General features: G+C 34.2%; 1 protein-coding gene across 2 annotated transcripts in view; it reads left to right on the top strand.

Moving 5' to 3' along the window:
* LOC150075936 (dnaJ homolog subfamily C member 7-like) overlaps positions 1–20,466 on the top strand; it is a 201,506-nt gene that overhangs the window by 154,304 nt on the left and 26,736 nt on the right. For both annotated transcript variants that reach the window (XM_090387984.1, XM_090387983.1), the window contains exons 3-8: positions 108–232; positions 1,981–2,094; positions 6,867–6,941; positions 10,335–10,453; positions 12,174–12,327; positions 18,250–18,414. In XM_090387984.1, coding sequence (XP_090244110.1) covers positions 108–232; positions 1,981–2,094; positions 6,867–6,941; positions 10,335–10,453; positions 12,174–12,327; positions 18,250–18,414 — 752 coding nt within the window. The remainder of the gene's footprint in view (positions 1–107; positions 233–1,980; positions 2,095–6,866; positions 6,942–10,334; positions 10,454–12,173; positions 12,328–18,249; positions 18,415–20,466) is intronic.

Below are 20,466 nucleotides of genomic sequence, written 5' to 3'. Positions count from 1 at the left end.
AACTACTTACTATGTTAGTACATAATTAGTGACTAGAATTTAAGAATATCAGTAGCAGAAATTTGTGAAGGACTTACTTTGATCATATACTTTTTTATAATTACTAGATTTGCATCCTTACTGTCCTGCATATTACAGTAATAGAGCAGCATGTTTCATGATGATGAGTCAGTACAAGTCTGCTTTAGAAGACACCTTAAAAGCTATTCACCTTGATCCTTCCTTTATTAAGGTTTGTGATATTTGATTTAAGTAACCTTGTTGCTACTTTTTTTAGACAAAAGATATATATTTTTCAAATACATAAATATCTTAAAGACTAAGTTAGTAATCACTAGAAAATTTCCATAAAACCTTGATGAAATGAAGCAAGTTTGAGGCAAGTTAGTAAGATACTGCTTAAGAAACTAAAGGCATTCCTTAAAAGTAACTAAATATTTCCAATAAAAAAAGTACCACCTGATCCTCTGAACCATGAGGCAGTGGTATGTTTACTCTAGAAGTCAAAACTCTTAAAGAAATTTTGAAACTTAAAATCAGGTCAGATCTAATGGCATTTTCTTCTGTGATTCTTTTCTGATAGAATGGCCACAAAGCACCACTGATAGAAATGAAAATGAGGGGGGGGGGGAAACTGAAATATATATATAGTATGTCTGATAGAAATGAAAATGAGAGAGGAAAAACTAAAATATATATATAGGAAAAATAAATATGTAGAAGAAACATTGCTATTGCATATCTAACTACAAAAAGAATAATTTTTCTGGCCTAGGAAACTGAAGTCCATCAATCATAATTGGAATTGTATTTCAGTATGGACTTAGTAAATGATGTATAAATTTGTACAGTTTCCAAATTTAAATCAGTAATGGCCATTCTAATAGTAAAAACCCAAGGTATGTTGACAAGACAAGGCAGTGTTTGTCTAAAGAATTCTTTATTTTAAATATTATGATCAATGCAGGTAAAAAGTGTCAGTATTTGAAATATTGATATTTCAAATACAGAAACTTCTCCCCATACAGAATATCTGAATATTAGTGCTCGTTTACTGCCTGCAGTAGTGATATTTTCTAGTGGGATGAAGAAACTTAAACTTATTTGTTTAATTTGCTTGGATTTATAGCCTGCATTTCAACAAGTGACAAACTTATCTCTCATCATAGAAGCATTATTAGAGCCAATTGTTTTTAACATGAAAAGATTATTTAACTTCTTTGTTTCCAAGTTTTTTTTTAACTTCCAAAAGAACTGCTTGAAATTTGTGATTACAGTCCTGGATTTCTAAAAACAATAGTGAGAAGGGGTGAATCGTAGTGTTATCTTTGACTTGCAGACAAAATGCCATTTTCTGATTGGAAGATTTGCATATCTCCCAGGAGCAAAAAAATTTGGACTGACATGTCTCAAGTTATGCTTGAATTATTTTTTGACTGTAAAAGCATAATTCATTGACTTTATACCAGGAGGTCTTACAGTTAATAAGACTAGCTAGGTACTTAAACAAATCATTGAAGTGCTTCAGAGGTGTAATCAAAAGGAAGATATCTGATCTGTGTGCAAATCAAAATTGCAAATTACTCCATGACAGTGCTGCCTCAATTTCTGAATATCTTTCCAAATACTCTAACTGTCCTATAGCATGCTCTTTATTCACATGACTTGCACTATGTGATATTTATTTTTTTCCAAACAAAACACTCATTAAAGGAATAACAGTTTACACTGTACAAAAGTTATTCATCTGTTACAAAATTTAATCAAAGAACTTTTGTGAAAAGACTTTGAAGAAGCTGTTTTGCAATTATATAGCTGATGACAAAATGTGTAAAAGGCCAAGATTTTGAAAAATTTAGTGTGTAATTATTGGTAATTATTATATTTGCTTAAATAAACATTTAGCCTTGGAACTCTTTGACCTTACTTTGTATATAATGGTATTGTTATCTTTGACTTGCTTTTTTTTTTCTGTTATAGGGCCATTTGCGAGCTGCTAGATGTCATATCATTCTGGGTGATGTTTCAGCTGCTCAGCAGTTCTTACAGAAAGCCAAAGAACTGGAACCTACAAATACTGTTCTTATAGCAGAGGTAAATCTCAAATTATATTTTCTGTGTAGCTTTATAACATTTTGTTGTGGAACTCAAGTTTGCTGTTGTTATTTGGTTTTTAGGAGCATTAGCAACTAAGGCCATATTGCTCCAGGGATATGTGGTGGTCATTCCCCGACCTTTCCGCATCCTCCGTATTTGGTGGTCACGGGCTCGAACCCCAGTCTAATCAAGAAGCGTGTGCTATGCACTGCTGCTCCTGCCTTACCTGGCTATGGAGGCACCACTCAAGTTTGCAATTTAGAGTATTTTTGTATTATTTACTGTATTAATATTGGCCATATGCTGCAAGGAAGTATCTTTTACTGCACTAGCCAAAAATGGTAACTAATGTTTCTCTTCTTGAATCAGACTGATCCATTTGGTTTTGAATTTCTCAGAACTATTGGCCCCAGCTACTCCTGGAGCAACTTATTCCAACGATTAATAATTTGCCCGTCAAAGGAAAACTTCCTACAGTTCAGCCTATAATTTTTCCCCCTTAATTTATTCCTCCTGGTTTTAGTGTTATTTAATACACAAAAGAAATTTCACCTTCATTCATTTTACTATTCCTTCTCTAACTCTGTAGGTCACATATTTAGCATTAGCATTAGTAGAGGCATATGATGCAAGAAAGCAAGCTTATGCAGCATCAGCCAAAAAAAAAAAAAAAAAAAAAAACCACGCTCCCATTTAACCCCTCTGTTCGTTCCAAGTACCTGTCCAGCTCAGCCTTAAATTTATTTAGGCTATCAACTTCCATAACAAAGGATGGAAGTCTGTTCCACCAACCAACCACCCGCTGGCTAAAGGCAAACTTCCGCACATCTATCCTACATATGTCTTTCCTCAATTTGAATTTATGCCCTCTCAAATGATTATTCTGAGCAAGAGGAAGAATTCCATCAGCATTGAGCATGCTCAAGCCATTCAAGGCTTTATACACCTCAATCAGATCACCTCGCAGGTGCCTAATCTCCAGACACTGTAATTTGCAAAATATAAGCCTTTCTTCATAAGAGCAACCCTTTGTTCCATTCACTAATTTTGTTGCCCTTCTCTGTACTCGTTCCAACAGCTCTACATCCTTCTTGAAATGAGGCCTCCAGACCTGTATACAGTACTCAAGGTGTGGCCTGACCATTGCCTTATATAAGGGGATAATCACCTCCTTATCTGTGCTAGAAAAATTCCTGTATATCATTGACAAGACACCATGAGCTACTCATGGTGTCTCCGTAGCCAGGTGGGAAGGAGCAGCAGTGCGTAGCACACGCTTCTTGATTAGACCAGGGTTCGAGCCCGTCACCACCAAATACGGAGGATGTGGAAACGTCAGGGAATGACCACCGCATATCCCGGAGCAATATGGCCTTAGTTGCTAATGCTCCTAAAAACCAAATAACAAACAAACAATGAGCTACTCTTGCAGAGACCGTCTGCACTGGTCAGAAAACTTCATATCTGCCTGCACAATTACCCCCATTTAGAAGTCTCTTTGTATGGCTCTCTTTTGTTAGTCTCACCTAGTGCATTGCCTATCCTTGGTCCTTTTTTAAGAGGCTCAATGTCTTTTTCTTTTAGGTGTGGCCTCCATACTAGGACACAGTATCCCAAGTATTGTTTCACAGTTGCATTAATATAAGATGTGGCTAGAAAGTTTCAAGAATAACTTTATAAGTATGTTAAAACTGAACTTGCCAGTTTTTTGCTTTTGTTTTCTTCAAAGCAATGTATTTGGACAACTCTATATGATGCCATTTTCCTTGTCCACAATTGGAAGTATTTCTTTTCTGGAACTTATTAACTGATATTGATTTTAGTGCCCTCAACTTGTGCTTTTAAACTTCTTTGAAAGGCCCAAAACTTGCCCCTCAGGAAAATTGTGTTACTTGGGAATATAAAAATAAATCAGATCAAGCCAATTTAGAGGAGGCAGGTTTCATCCGAAGGATGTATTATGTTGTGTGACTGATAATACATTGTCAGCTGATGCCTTTTTCCATTCAAGATTTCACATCCTCTTTATCCATTCTTAATTGTTCTGTCATTATGATGGTCATTTTTCAATCAGAGAACTTTTTGCACTTTTTAAATGTTATCATCAGTTTTGATTGATCTTCAGTAAACCATTTCATTCTTAGAACCATCTTTATAGATTGATAGTACAGTGGCTTTTCCAATCCAGTGAATTTTTAATAAATTTTTTATTAATTATAAAAATAATTTTGAATTGAATTCAATAATAAATTTTTGAATTGAAAGTGCTGAGTGTGCACAGGCATTGTCATGATGTAAGTGCCAGTTGCCGAAGCCCACTTTTCTACCATTTTCTCCCAAGAGCATTGTGCATTTAAATAGACCTATAGTATTCTTGGTTCGCCACTGTTTAACTACATGGGACAAATTCGTAGTAAAGAATGCCCTGTGTTGTCAGTAAATAAATATAAGCAAAATCTTCACAATTTGATTGGTATAGTCTTGCTTTTTTGGGCCTTGGAAAAGATGGAGTTTTCCATTGGGAGGACTGGACCTTTTGTTTCCAGGTCATAGCCATACAGCTATGATTCATCATTAGTGATGACAGAAGAAACAGTGTGGGTCAGCAGTAGCACATTGACAAAGGATTTTACATGTGAAAACTCACTGCCCTCTTTGATCATCAGTTAGTGTACAAGGCATGAACTTGGTTGAAATGTATTGCATTCTCATATCTTCTTTTAAAACTAATTTACAGGTTCCATAAGAAATACCAGTTTCATTAGTAACTTCATGGATAGTTAAATGTTGATCACTCCTGATCAGATCATGAATGTGAGCAATTTAATCATTGATTTTTGATGTTGAAAGACAGTCAAAACACGGATCATCTTGGATGGACGAGTGGCCTTCTTTAAACTTTGCGATCCACTTTAAATTCTTCAAATGACATGGTGTCTTTTCCAAAAGTTGTTGTTAATTTATTTATTTTGTGGGTTCCTGTTGTACATTTCCCTAATTTGATGAAAATTCATAAAACACTTCTTATTTAATGTACACACTAATTCAGACCAACTGCAGATAAACAGTGATCCATGCATTACTATGGCTAGATGAGTCATTGGACATGTTGTGACAAGTCAACTCTCTATAATGGTGCAATTTGAAGACACAGAATCAGTCCCTGAACTTTTTGATAACACCTCGTGTGTGTCAAAATGTAAAAAATTATGGAAATTCTAAAGTCTCGAAACTTTATTAGACATGTTGGACAGACAACTTGTGTGTGATTACTGATTATAATGGATATCATAGTTACTAATATTCTCGTTATAGTAAATGTTTATGGCAGATATTTCAACTATAAACTACTGTAAGTTACCATTTTCGTGATATATTAACCCTATAGTAGGTTGTGCGAAATATCCCTGTATCCTGATGGTTTAAAAATGTAGAGTATTGCTTATGGGATACTGCCAGTTTCATTGTCCTCAGTTCTTTTCTTCAACAGTTTTATATATGCACCATATTTGGTTTGATCATAGTTTTTGCCCATAATTATAATGCAAATGGGAACAAGTTATTAGGTAGTAATATTTAGATGAAAATAAAATGTTATGTTCCTCTTTTGTTGTCTTCTCTCCACTAATGAAGGTACGTGAATTTTCAACAGAAATATGTGGAGAACTCTATCCAGTGTTTTTAGGGTGAAACATATTAAGGTTCCATAGTGAATTTTTATTGTTATATTCATAGAATTGTTCTTTCACATTCTAGCACCTTCTCTCATTCCATAAAAAAATCAGATTCTACTGACTTTTTTACTCTATTTATTTGTCACTTAAAAGATTATTATAGTCAGTGTAGGAATATGTCATACCTGTAATTGTTCATATTTCTACATAAACTTGCTTCTCAATCTCTTTAATATTAAAGCTCAAAGTTATTTACACTGACATGATAAAACAGCAGGAATGTGCCCCTCTTCCCTTTCAAATCCATATCCTTTCATATCTACCATTATAATATATGATAAACCTATCAGTTGGCTATGGTAGTAGGAATGAATGATGAATACAGTAGCATTCTGTGTAAGTTTTTTTTTTGATAACTTTGTTCTGTTTTTGTGTTCAAGTACTTTCCACCTCTTTAAATGTTCTGTGTATATGTACAGTGTTACTTCTCTGTATATATGTATAATGTAACCTTTCTCTGGCTTAATTACCCTCCTTCTTGGATTCGTTTCTTATGCAGTTTAGATACCCAAAATATAAGCAGTTATCACAGAATAATTATTTGCTTTAAACCATAATCATTGTGTGGTAGTTTGTTTTTACTGTTACAGTATTGTTACAGCACTAGAATATTACTTTTACAATGGGTTGATATTGAGTTTACAATTTAAGTAGGATCATTTTGTGACGTTCATGTAAATTTCAAGTGGCTGAACTATATACAGAGTGAACAAAATCTTGTTCAGATCCAAATATATCAGGGGGTATTTCTAACACATATTGTAAAAATAAAATTTCTTTTTATTTTTACTATTAGTAGGCAGCAATGGATAGTAATTTAATAGTAATTACTGCTGGCTGTGGTACTTTGTCAGTAATAAATAAAAACCAGAAATAGATTAACAGATTGTTGAAACTGGTACCATTAAGGAAAAGATGCCCATAAACTGAAAGCAACTAATTTCCATTGGCTTAACTCTGCTGATATTGTATTTTAGCTAAAAGTAATAATATTTGTCTTATTAATGCACTTTTCTATATTTCTTCCAATTACAGATAAAAAATGCTCAATCTTTGAATTACTTCATTCAGGAAGGAGAGGAGCTGTACAAGAAAAAAGAATATAGAAGAGTATGTGCTTCTTTTTCTTAATGATGCAAAAATTAGTAATTTAGTAATGACCAAAGTTTTAATTTTTAAAAAAATTATAAATCATTTAAAATAACTATAATAATTAAAAAAAAATTATAAATAATTTAAATTATGCTATAATAATTTAAAAAATATATGAATCGTTTAAATTATGCTGTGTAAAATTAATAACTTTTATTTGAGGGAACTGTGCATGTGCTTTTAAATGTTCATTCTCAAATCCCAAAAACGTTAACTAATTTTGGTATCAGTGGGGCTTCTTATTAATGGGGGAATCTGTTATCTTTTTAGACTCTAGTGGTAAATGAAGTTTTTACTAATTATCATATTTTCACTCCCATGCAAAACAAGTGGCCAATCTTAGATTGAACTGCATCTGAGTGTCATTAGATCCATTCCTTCCCATCACTGCTGGCTTGAAAGTTATGGCTGCATATAGTCATTCAAGATAGCACTGCACAAGATATCCACTGGCCTGCTCTTGCTTTCTCCCTAGGCATAGTATTTAGAAAGCATCAGTGTAAATACCTGAGCTACAATCTGAACCATAAATATAAACTGATGTCCACTTAACATGTACCTTTTTTTTTTTTTCATCAAAGCTCTTCTTTCTTGAAATTTTGGAAATAGCTGATATTAATGAGATGCCGCAAAATCTTGTCAAACTTTGTGACTTGTTTGGAGAGCTCTGGGTTCAAATCCAGTCTTTGGAGACTGGAAGAATCCTTAATGACCTCTTTAGTTAGGAGTGTAGTTAGCCAATCTTGGGTGCCTCGGGAGTAGAGTTTCCTCCCATGACTTATCCTGCATTTTTCAGCCTGCATAACACACAGATCAGCCCATGAGTATACACTTGTATAGACATAATACACAATGCAATATTGTCCTAAATGCCAAAGTTAGCACATTACATCTAAGACAATTTTTAGACAATATTGCTATATAAATAACAGTAATCTTTTCAAACTGAAGTGAAAAATGTGAGTTATCTTTTACTATGTGGGTTATTTGCTCGCACCTGTTTCAGTACTTGTGTAATAAATTTTAAACAATTAAATAAAAACTATACAAGGGATATGGAACTACAGTTGTAGTAGAGTTAACCTTTTTGCTGTCCTCTGATAATATAGCCCACTCACTAAATTATCTAAACCAAAGTTCAGATCTACAGAATTTTTGGGAAACTTAGATTTAATAATAATGATCAACCACTGTTAACACACCAAAGTAAGACTCTCAGGTTGATCCAGCTAAAATTACACCTCCTGGTAAAGATTTTCCTCCTGTTGCCCTTGTAGCTGTTCCAGAAAACGTCTAATTCAGTATTATGCTAGCTGATGTTTCAAATTTTATTCATATCTTTTAAAGACTTAGAGGAAAATAGGAAGCAATGAAATATTAAATGCTGAAGTGGAAAGAATATTTGAAATTTAGAATGGAAAATTCATTAGTGAAAAGATTCTTAAAGCAAAATGCCGTTTGTTTGTTTTTTTGATAAAATGAGAAAACTAATCACACAATACTTAAGTCAGCAGGCTTAAGTATTGTGTTTATACTGTGGATCTCATAAGTAGTGTTCAGAGTATAATTATCATGGTTGCTCAAACAAGCATATCTTAAGTAATTAATTTACTCAACTAAATTTATGATAAAAGCCTCATGTTACAAGAGCTGTAAAACATTATTGTACGATAAGGCATAGCCTCATTCTGTGCATAGCAGTGAGCAACTAGGTTTGCAACTTAATGCATCAATCTCATATTGTGCATATTGTGAAAGCAATTTCACTACGAGTTCCCTTGGTATTGCATTATTCTAAAAAAAAAAAAAAACACGCTACTCCAATGGAGAAGTATATGACACTGTCCACACTGCTGTTTTGATCCTTATTGGGATGTCACATGTGATAGGTAGGCAATGTGAAGACCTGAACACCTTAGTGACAAGATATATCCACAATATGTGAGATGGGTCTCTAAATTTGTTTATTTTACTTGATGTGCCAGCTTGAATCTTGCATATTATGGATATATATCTTATCACTTTAAATAAATAGCAATATACTTTGTCATTGGAGCAGTGCTTTTTAATAGCAGAAAGTGCTAGTCCTACAGGAAGTAGCTATTGTTGGTGACTCTGTTGTGAGGGAAGCAGGAAATATATTGTGCAAAAGGAATAGGTGGAATAGGGCCAAGGTATGTCTGAAGACAAAAGTTAAATAGTATAAAATAGTTAGCTTTTAAGGGCACAAAAGATGATATTGTTGTATACATTTGTACTAATGATGAGAATAGCAAAGTGAGGATATATTTAATAGGTAAGAGCTATTTTGAGAAAAAGCTGTGGGTTTAGAATTAAATTTGAAAGTGTCAGACATGATAGCAGTGATAGGGGCCTTTTCAATCATTTCAAACCTGGATAGATTCTGGAAGGCTTATGGGGTTAAATTTTTTCCAGCGTGGTCTTTGCTTGTTAACAGAAGGGCATTTTTACAAGGATGGGATAACTTTAAATAGAAGGATACAAGAATATTTGCTGATGATATTGAGGCAGCATTAGATAGGTAGGAAAACTGCTAGTTTGGAGGAGGAATAACTAATAGTTTAACAGTAGCCATAAGTAGAAGCAAAGATTCTTACACTGTTTCTCTTAACATGCAGAAGCCTGGAAGGCAAAGTGTGTGCAATTACAAGGTCTGCCCAGGGTGGAGGCCTTATAGAACAAGCAGATACATGGGTTGTGTTCATGTTAGACATCCAGTTGGGGCAAAAGTTAAAAAACATCTGATGAGCCACATCAGAGATGCTTTAGTAGTTTAGAATATTTTTCAAAGATATTTGTCATAGTAGCCTCTCACCAATGCTGTTTATTTGAAAGTAGTGCAATACAAGACAGATAATGAAGATGGGAGGGTTGTTTTTTCTGTAAGCATTAACTCACATATAAAATACTGTCAACTCATTGAAAGTCTAAATGAGTCTGATCCCCTCATTAATCAGATTAACTCCTCAGGCAGTTCAGTTGCATGGAGAGGTCGTTTCGATTAATGAAAAGGAAAGTCCTTTTCATTATTCACATAGCTTTTAGATACTTATGAGTACACATCCCAGTTCTGAAGCTACATAATTTAAACCATTTCTATCCTTGAGATTCTGTTTTTATTTCTCAGATTTATATTTCCAATAATAGTTGCATTTCAAATTATCTGCTTTTTGTGCGATTCTTTTGACTTTAAGCATGAAAATTTCATTTTTAAATGTTATATTATAATAAATATGCATGGTTCTTTATTGTACTTTAATTTTGTTTTTTACTTTAATATTAATTTGAAGTACTTCACTATATATGTTAACATGAATTTTACTTTAAAAGGTTCTCTTCTATGTGGACCAAGCTCTGAAATTAGCTGTTGCCTGTATCAAGCTAAAATTATTGAAAGCTGAATGCTTAACATTGTTACATCAGTATTCTGAAGCCCAAGAGATTGCAAGGTATGTGGGAATCTGATCACATAAAATATGAGGGAGTGTTTGAAAAGTTTGACCTGAATACGAAGGGGTAGTGGTACAGTGTTAATTTTAAATACTTCAAATAGTTACTTTTAATTTTAGTTACTTCAAATAGTAACTCACCAAGTTTCATGCAGTGTCAATAATGTTATTTTTTAATTACAGATCCTGAAGTCAACAAAGTTGCATGACTGAGGAATGATGGACAAAATCAGTCAATGTGCAGGCATCCAATGCTTGGGAAAAAAGGGACTAATGCCAAAGACAGTTCATGAGGATATGGTTAAAAACATTGGAGGAGGATGCCTCATCATGTTTCATTGTTAATAAGTGGGCAGCAGAATTTACACGAGGAAGAGAGCCTGGAAGGTGACCCACACTGTGGAAGACTTGCAATGTGCATGACCTGGTGATGAGCAATCAACAAGTGACAGTTCTATATATACATTGCCATCATCTTGGGAATCTCATCTGAATGTGTGTACCACATTCAGATGAGAACAGAAGTTCTCACTATGAAAAACGTGAACATGATGGGTCCCAAAGTTGTTGGCAGCAGATCAAAAATGTACCAAAGTTTGTCAAATCAAGTGAACATTTGCATCATTTTCAAGCAGATCCAGCAAATTTGCTTTCAAGATTTGTGATCATGGAAGAGACATCGGTCCACCACTTTCAGTCAGAAACAAAGGAACAGTCCAAACAGAACTCTTCTCCCCCTCAAAAAAAAAAAAAAAGAAAAAAAAAGCCAAGTCAGTTTTGTCTGCTGGTGATGGCATTGGTTTTTTTGGGATGCTGATGGAGTGTTGCTAGTGGATTATCTTCAGAAAGGCTAGGCAGTCACAGGGCATATTATGCAGATCTTGTGAGGTGTTTTCATGAAAACATCAAGGACAAACACAAAGGAAACTCAGAAAAGGAGTCTTGTTCCATCAGGCCAACACACCTGCTTGCAAGTCTGTCATTGTCATGGCTGCATTGCATGAGTGCAGCTTTGAAATCGTGGACCATCCCACACATTCATCAGATCTAGCACCATTGGTATTTCATTCTTGTTTCCTGATTTGAAAAAATACCTGGCTAACATCCAGTTTTCCACTGACAGTGATGTCATTGCTGCAGCAGGTGCATTCTGGGAAGCTCAGGGAAAAAACTTTTTTTGCAGCTGGAATCAATAAATTTTAGCATCAGTGACAAAAGTGTATTGACTCCAACAGGCACTACATTGAAAAGTAACATGTTACCAGACTCCTCAAATAAATCCTTCATACTCAGGCCACAAACTTTTCAAATGCTCCTCCTCCCCCTCATAACTGTTTTCCTCTTTTGTAGTACTTTCATTTGTGTGTATATATTTTAATGCCATCCAGAAAAAAAAAAACAGATTATTTAAATTCAAACAGCTATTCTATATAATTAAGTTATATTTTTAAAGAAGAATTTTTATAACAGAAATATATTTTCAGTAAAGTTATAATGGTTATTGATGTAAGGATAGGTAAAATTCTTCAATAAAATCAAAGTTGTTTAGAGGTGTGATGGTTCATATTTTAAATAGTGAAAGAAGTGACTATAGTTGTTCACTATAGTGAAAAAGAATTTCTGATAATTTAAAAGGAGAGGAGGGAAGAAAGAAATCATAGTTTATATAATTTTTAACTGCAGATTTGTAATATTCTTCCTTTATTCCCTTTTTGTAAAGTGATATCCTCCATGTGGATTCAATTAATGTGGAAGCTATGTATGTACGAGGTGTGTGTTTGTACTATCAGGATAATGTGGAAAAATCGTTTGTCCACTTGCAGCAAGTTTTGCGATTAGCTCCTGATCATTCCAGAGCTCAAGAAATTTATAGGGTAAGCTTTTATTTCTTATTAATTTTATTAAAATATTTTCTTGTTACTCAAAATACTACCTATTAGAAATATTTCTCAAAAAGATGGATAGTTATTTTGAATTTATTCTCTTCATCCTTTTCTTCACACTTATTTCCCTTAGTTGTTGACATTTTGTTTGGGCATAGCCCTCTGTGCAGTAGTAATTTGCAATAGTAATTCAGACAGCCCCAACTTGTAACTGAATATGCAGGGATAGTCCCAAGAAATTCTAAGGGTGGGTGGTAGATGGTGGACATTCATGTAAAGGAGATAAAGGAGAGCTACCTTTATCTTTTAACATAGTAATCCAGGGAATGATTAAGCTTTAACAATTCCCTGGGTCACTAGGATCAATGAGGTTAAAAGCTTAGGGAAAGTTAAAGGAGGAATTTGATAGTTCCTAGTAGTTAAATATTTCCTTTGTGGATGCAGCAAATGCTTGATTTCCTTGCATCATTTGGCCATTTTAATAGTAATAATTATATACATTTCTATATCTTTATTGCTTTAAGTAATGCATATTTTAAATACACTCCTTTAAGAACAGCTCCTCAGGTTGCTTTGATGGAATCTGTCTTCATGATATTTTACATAAGGGAGGTGGCAGGTCAGATAAGCATTTTAGAGTTGATAGTACATTATGTATGGTGAAGGTACCAGCTTTCCACAATGCATGATGTACTCATACAGGATTTGCTCTGTTAAATTGCATTCTGCTGGGATAAAGAATTGTACATAAAGAAATTCTGCTTTTTGGTAGAATTTCTTGCAATGTGCATGCAGTTGAACTATTTATTTTATACCTCATAAAACAAGGTTTAAAACAAGCCTTGTATAATTTATTAACTGGAATGGGAGCTAAGTCACCAGATGTCATCCGTGAATTGTTCAGAGGAATAACAGGTCAACCCACGAATTTTTTTGATCAAGATTTAACTGTTTTATGGAAGACTATATTTATTTAACATTTCTTGTTTAGGTGTCACAGGCTCCTAAGTACCTAACTTTTTTATTATAAGAATAATAAAAATCTAATTTCTTATTAGAATTAACTTTTTTATTTTTTGTCTATGTGAGTGAACATGTAGAATAGTTGCATGTTCACAAATTTGTAATACAGTAGTGTCAGTTAACCTGAATAATTGATGTTAGACCTCTTCTGGTTAGCCAAATTTTCCGGATAAACGAACCACAAAATTTTTTGGATACTTTTTCCGGTAAGATTAAGTAAATTTAATCTAATTTATTTAATTAAATAAATTTAATTTTACCTTACGATTAAATTAAATAATTAAGATTAATTAAATAAAAAAAATTATAAACTAATTTTGGAAGACAGAACCATCCATCCAAGCATTTTTATGACTTTTATATAAAACAGGAAAATTACAAAGATTTTTAAATGCTTTTTTCGGCATACCGATTATGAGCATGGACAATCTGTGTGTCCCAATGACATTTGCATACAATGTCATTGGGACACTAGGATCAATGAGGTTAAAAGCTTAGGGAAAGTTAAGGAGGAATTTGATAGTAACTCGCTCTTTTCTCATCTTAAAACCTGGTTGGTGCAGGCATTTCTCTTTTAGTGGGTAGGGTTTTTCTTGGTAATGCTTTCCATAATAAGCCTGTCTCATCAACATTATAAACATTTTCTTTCTTAATTTGCTTAACTGAAGCGAACTTACTTTTTTAAGACACCGCTGCCAATTCGTCTTGAATGTCTAGTTCATGTACACCGTGTCTTAGTTTTGAATGTCTAGTTCATGTATACCATGTCTTAGTGTAAAATTTTGCAGCCAGCCTGTGTTTGTCTTAAAATCTTCATTACCTGTTAATTTTCAATTAAAATCCAATGTGTGAAAAAACACATTGGGCCAGACACTGGTTCACCTAAACTTCGCTTCTGAAGAAAACAAAAAAATAAAGTGCCCTCTCTAAAGTGGCATTTTCAGGTTTCAACATAGTCTTTTTTCTTCTAGATCCTCCTTCACTATCCATAATTGACAAATTCTGTTATAGCATTAGAATTTTTCTTGATGTTGTAAATTGTTGAAGTCCCCAGATTAAACTCTTTGGAGAGATTTCCTAAATTTCCACCTTTTCTAATTCTATTAATAATTTCCGTTTTTTGTTGCAATGTTAAAACTACGTGTTTTCTTTTTGTTCACATTTTTCCATAAAAGATTGAGAAAAATAATAAATGGCACAGTTTCGGGCTAATGTTATTCTTACTGAATCCGGAGCCAAACTAATCTGAAATTCACTCATTTCCGAGAAAGCACATTTCTTAAGGTCACATAGAATTCTAGAGGTCACAACCATAAAACATTAAAAAGAATTTGCAGTTTTCGGTTTATTCGGCTTTTTGTTTGTACAATCTGTTATAAACAGGTAGCAAACTCGCTCTTTTGCTTATTATAATCAAAATTCAATTTGCAAACGTGCTCACTATAACCAGCACTTACTGTGCTACTGTCAATGATAAAAAGAAGAAAGATCAGCCTTTCATATTATTCCAGATAACCGACATTCTACTGTATTTTTTAAAATTTTCCCATTTCCTGTGTGGTGCACATGGAGGAATGCCGTCCTTCTGTGTTACCAGGCAACACTAGGTAGTAGATGACTCTCATCAACCAGTGCAATACCACCACTTTGGTTATTGGAGGCTTGAAGTGGTGGAACCCATGTTTAGTCTCCAGAGCCAAGTTCTGGTCAAACCTTCCCCATCTCTTCCATCATGCAGTACGACTGATGTCTTTTGAGGTTATGATGGACATCATGGCGAGATCCAAACTTCCTTACATTTCAAGGGAACAGCTCTAAAACAGTGTTTGCAGGACAGCCGCTAGTTAGTACATCAGACCGAACCTGTTGGTAACTCTCTAGGAGGCTTCCTGATCAGCTAGTATAATCTTGCTACCACTACTCTGCCAGTTAGTGACTGGAGGAAAACCAAGTAGGGTGTATGCGGGGGAATTGTCGAGGCCACGTTATGTCAAGGATCTGGATATATTCTTACCATGTGTATGCCATATCCAAAAATTTCATTACTTCATACAGCATGTCCCTCCCACTTTTCTTACTATTGAATATGCCATGAATTGTCAAACTAATAAAGTAAACTTATCTACGAAAAGATCTAAACCTCTGAAACACTTCCTAGTTCATTTCACAAATATACGTGGTCTCAGATCTAGGACATCTCAACGATGTCCATTTCCACTTGCAGTCTGCCAAACCCCATGTACTTTTTCTGACAGAATCTCAGTTATCGTTTGATTCAACCACTGCTCATCTCAGTTGCCCAGTTTATTCGTTGTATGATTCCTTTCGCCTCAAAGGTGGTACTTTTGCATATGTGTGTTCCAATATTCCTTGTCAGAGACTTGGTAATTTGGAATCTCCTCTTTTCGACCTTCTCTGGCTTAAAATCTCTCTAACTCATTCTGTCAAATTCATCTGTTGTGTCTACCATTCTCTCAACTCCACTAATCACTTGGAGCACTTTGACTTCGTCTCTTTGCAACTTGACTTTCTCCAGTCCAACTTTCCTAACAGTGAGGTAATTTTCCTTGGTGATTTTAATGTTCACAACTCCAGCTGGCTTGCATTCTCTAGTCACACAGATCCAGCTGGTTGAGATGCTGTGGCTTTTGCAATTACTATTGACCTCACACAGATTGTTCATTTACCTACCAGAATATCGGACAATCCTAACCACACAGCCAACACGCTTGATCTTTTTCTCACAAACAACTCTTCTAAGTACACAGTCGAGGTGATTGGTCCTCTAGGCACCTCAGATTACAACTTGGTGATTGTCTCTTCTCCAATGGAGCCTTTATCTCATGGCTATTCCGAACCTCGTGTTGTTTGGCATTACAAAGCTCGCAACAATTGTAAAGCAGTTATTAATCGGTCCAAACTAGATTTTGAACAGGATAAGAGTAGAAAACTTGCTTATTATCCTAATGGTAGCCGAGCATTCTGGTCTCTTGTCAAAGCTATTGGCTGCAACTTTTATCCATCTCTGCTCTCACCTCTGTCAAAACCAGATGGTTCTATTGTTGCTTCAGCCAAGGATAGAGCTGACCTGTAGAATCCCATTTTTCTTCCAACTCATGTATTAATGATCTTGGTAAAACACTTCCTACCATTCCCAACATGCTCTATTCAATGCCTCCTGTGGTCTTCCGCCAAAAGGATTTCAATGAATCTTGATGCTAAGAACGCTCCAGGTCCTGATGGTATTTCTCCACTTGTTCTCAAAATGTGTGCTCCTGAACTTACTCCTGTTCTTTGCTGCTTTTTTTTTTTCACTTTCTTATTCCAAAGTTGTTTTTTCCTTCTGCTTGGAAATTTGCTCATATCCAGCCAGTTCCTAAAAAGGTTGACAAATCCCTCCCATCTAATTATCATCCCATTGCAATTACTTCTACTCTTTCTAAAGTAATGGAGAAATCAATTAACCGCCAACTCTTAAACTACCTAGTATCCTTCTGTCTGATCAACAATCGCCAGTATGGGTTCTGTCAGTGTCGATCCACTGGTGATATTCTGGCTTCTGTTACCCATTTATGGGTAAATTAAATGGAAAAGTTCGGTGAAACACAAGCAGTTGCTCTTGACATCTCAAAGGCTTTTGATTGTGTTTGGCATAAAGGTCTTCTAAACAAGCTTTCATCTTATGGTTTGCTAACTGATTTTTGTAATTGGTTATCTAGTTTTCTCTCTAACTGCTCACTTTCTGTAGGTGAGAGGTAGATGGCTCTCTGTCTTCTAATTTCTCCACTAATGATAATGTTCCCCAAGGTTCAGTTCTTTCCCCCACTCTTTTCCTCTTGTATATTAATGACCTTCTTCCATTGACTGGCAATCCTATCCATAGTTTTGCTGATGATAGCACATTGCATTCCACTTTCCAGTTTGAGAAACCATGCCCTGCTTAATCAGCTTCAACTTCTCGAATATCCACTACCAATTCCTTAAATGCTGATATCAAGGTAATTCTCCAGTGGGGCAAAGACAACTTAGTTGATTTCAATCCTTCTAAAACTAAGTTCTGTCTTATATCTCGCAAAAAGGATTCTTCAGCTCCTATGCTTATCTTTATCGATACTCCGATTTCTAGGCAAGATGATATCTCTCTTTTGGGGATTACCCTAACTTCTAATGCTTCTTGGCACAAGCACATTACAAATATTGCTTTGCTTCTGCTGCTTCTAAAATACTTGGTTTTCTCTTGGCTTTATTTTTCTTCCAGGCAGCTGTTCACTGTACAAATCGAAAATCCGCGCTACCATGGAATATTGTTCCTCCATCTGGGGGCGGTGCCACCAAAACCTGTTAGGCTTCTAGATTCCATTCAGAAGAAGGTAGTTAAGTTAATTAATGACTCATCTCTAACAGTCTCTCCACTCGCTGTCTCATAGACGTACTGTTTCTGCTTCATGCCTTTTCTACAGATACTTCCATGGACACTGTTCTTCTGTATTTGCTTCTATAATTCCTGCTCTCTCTTTCAAAACAGTCCAAATGTGCCGTCACCAGCCAACATCAATTTACTATCCAACTTCAAACTCACAGAATCAACTTTTCGTATTCCTCATTTATTCATTCAGCTGACATTTTCTGGAACAACCTTCCTTCATATGTATTTCCTGAAAATTACAGTCTACAGAAGTTCAAGTCTAATGCAACAAATATCTTCTTTCGTCTTCTCAACCTCCAACCCAAGCACCATACTAAGTAGTATAGGTTCTAATACCTCTCGTGTTTGGGGTTTTCATAAAAAAATCAAAACAAAAATAAAACCATTTTATTTGTAATTGTAGAGTTGTGTGCATACTTTCTTATAATTTTATTATTATTTTCATGACTGACTTTTATTTTCAGAGAGCTAAACTGCTGAAAATGAAGAAAGAAGAGGGAAATGAAGCATTTAGGAGTAATCGTTTACAGGACGCTTATGATATTTATACGAGTGCACTTCATATTGATCCTAGTAATGTTCATACAAATGCCAAACTCTTTTTCAATCGTGCCATTGTTTGTTCAAAGGTAAGAATCTTTTAAAAGATATTTAAAAATTTTATTTCTTAGACCATGTGCAAGAAAAATTATTTAGTTTAAGTGAAACAAAATACAGTATGTAAATGAGATAGTTTTGAAGTTGTGCCAATATGTGGTGCTATATGGTAAGGCAGGTAATGAACTAATCACTTTTTAAGTATTTAAGAGTCACAGTTGACGTCAGCCAGTATTTTTATTTAGATACATTTTATTTTTTTTAACTCTAGTAATATTAAAATTAATAAATAAAAGGTATATTTCTTGAATTTTGAAAAATCTCTTTTTTTTTCTTCAAATTTATTTTCTGGTGTTAATTAAGAACTAAGTTTAGAGATTAGACTTATTCTACATTCCTTGCATTGTATATTCAGCTAATTATTCCTTGTTATTTAAAATGTAATGTTAACTTTTATTTTCTTGAAAGTTTTCTTAAGACTACTTCAAGTGTGCATTATTATTATTTAATTTATCCACACTGATTCTCTTCCTACCAGTTGTACTATATTTGGAACAGTCAGATGGAAATAAATAAAATTATTTACAATAAGTATAGTCAACATATTGAATGAAATCATTAATAATATACACTGATCAGTGGCATAGCCAGGTTTTGAAGTGAGGGGGACACAAAGGGATAAAATAGACGGTAATTGTTTTTGTCATTTTTTTTAGTTTTCATTCCACTATTCCAGTTAAAAAAATTATGGAAAAATAATTTATTGTATATGAGAGCATGTAAGTCATTTAGATTTTGGTGAATAAAAGCCTTAAATCGGTAATCTTACTTACTAGTTACTACTAGTGTAGTGAAGGATGCAAGTACAGTATAATCTTAAATAATGCTTTATTAAACATAGACTTACAAAACATATATCAGCATTAGTAATTTCCTATTAATTTAAACTTTTTTGCATCAAAGTTTCATTTTTGCAAAGTAATCAAATTAAAGGATGTAGCTGTACAAATGATATTTGAAAAGTAATATGTCTTGTAACTCTTCTCTTTATTAGTAGAAAAGCCGTCCACTGCCTTAAACCAATGCCACGTGTACACGTAATTTAAAAGATGGAATATAAAATTTATAAATCATTGACTCAGATAAATAAATTGACCCTAAATCAGTCAATTATTTGGCTTATCATAAATTGAATTATAATTACAGCTTGTCTTAGGCAGCATAACAGCATTATTTACAAGTTTACAACAGCCTCTTTCTTCTAGGTTTCATTCTTGCAAAGTGGTCTGTTACAGTCTCGTGATCAATGTCATTAGCCATGAATCTTTCAATGGACAACAGAGCAAGTCCTGACAACCTTTCTTCTGTCATAGTTGATCTCAAATATGACTTAACAAGCTGAAGTTTGCTGAAAGAATGTTCAGCTGCGGCACTGCTAATGTCATGTAAATTCTATACATTGTTGAAAGATTAGGGTAGATAGCACACAAATCATTTGCAATAAGAACTTCAGTACATTGTTTATGGTCAGTTCATTGTCACTTGAATACTTGAAAGTTCATCTTTATGATCAATCTAAAATAAATAAATACTAAAATAATATCAGATTTGTCTAATATTTATAGAATAAGTCAATAATAGGCGGGGCCTGCAGGTGCCAAGCTATTGGATTTTACGGTATTAATATGAATTGAATAATGAAAAAAAAAAAAAAAAAAAAAAAATTAGGCCTATAAAATTGACAGACTGAAACTAAGGGTTTGTAATAGTCCACTATCTTCTATAATTATCTTTCTTCTATAAATTTAAACTAAAAATGATTTAAAATATAATGCGTACCTCAGAGTTTTCAATATAATAAAAACAGGCCTAGAACACTTGCATCTTCACTTTTCAGCATTCAGTGTCCAGCTGTTTTAAGTTCATGGCTCACTGCTTGCTCACTTCTACCAGTTGCTCCCTGGCTTGGCATATTTGTAAACAAAAACAATTTGGCAAACGAAGATACGTTTCAAGGATTTATCAGCAAAGATTGTAATAAAAGACAACCAATAAGAAACATAACTTTTATTTAAAGGATATTA

Source organism: Mastigoproctus giganteus, chromosome 13 (assembly GCF_048544385.1).
Source record: "Mastigoproctus giganteus isolate SK-2022 chromosome 13, ASM4854438v1, whole genome shotgun sequence".
In the NCBI taxonomy this organism is placed as follows: Eukaryota; Metazoa; Arthropoda; class Arachnida; order Uropygi; family Thelyphonidae; genus Mastigoproctus; species Mastigoproctus giganteus.
This window is presented reverse-complemented; position numbering and strand designations above follow the sequence as displayed.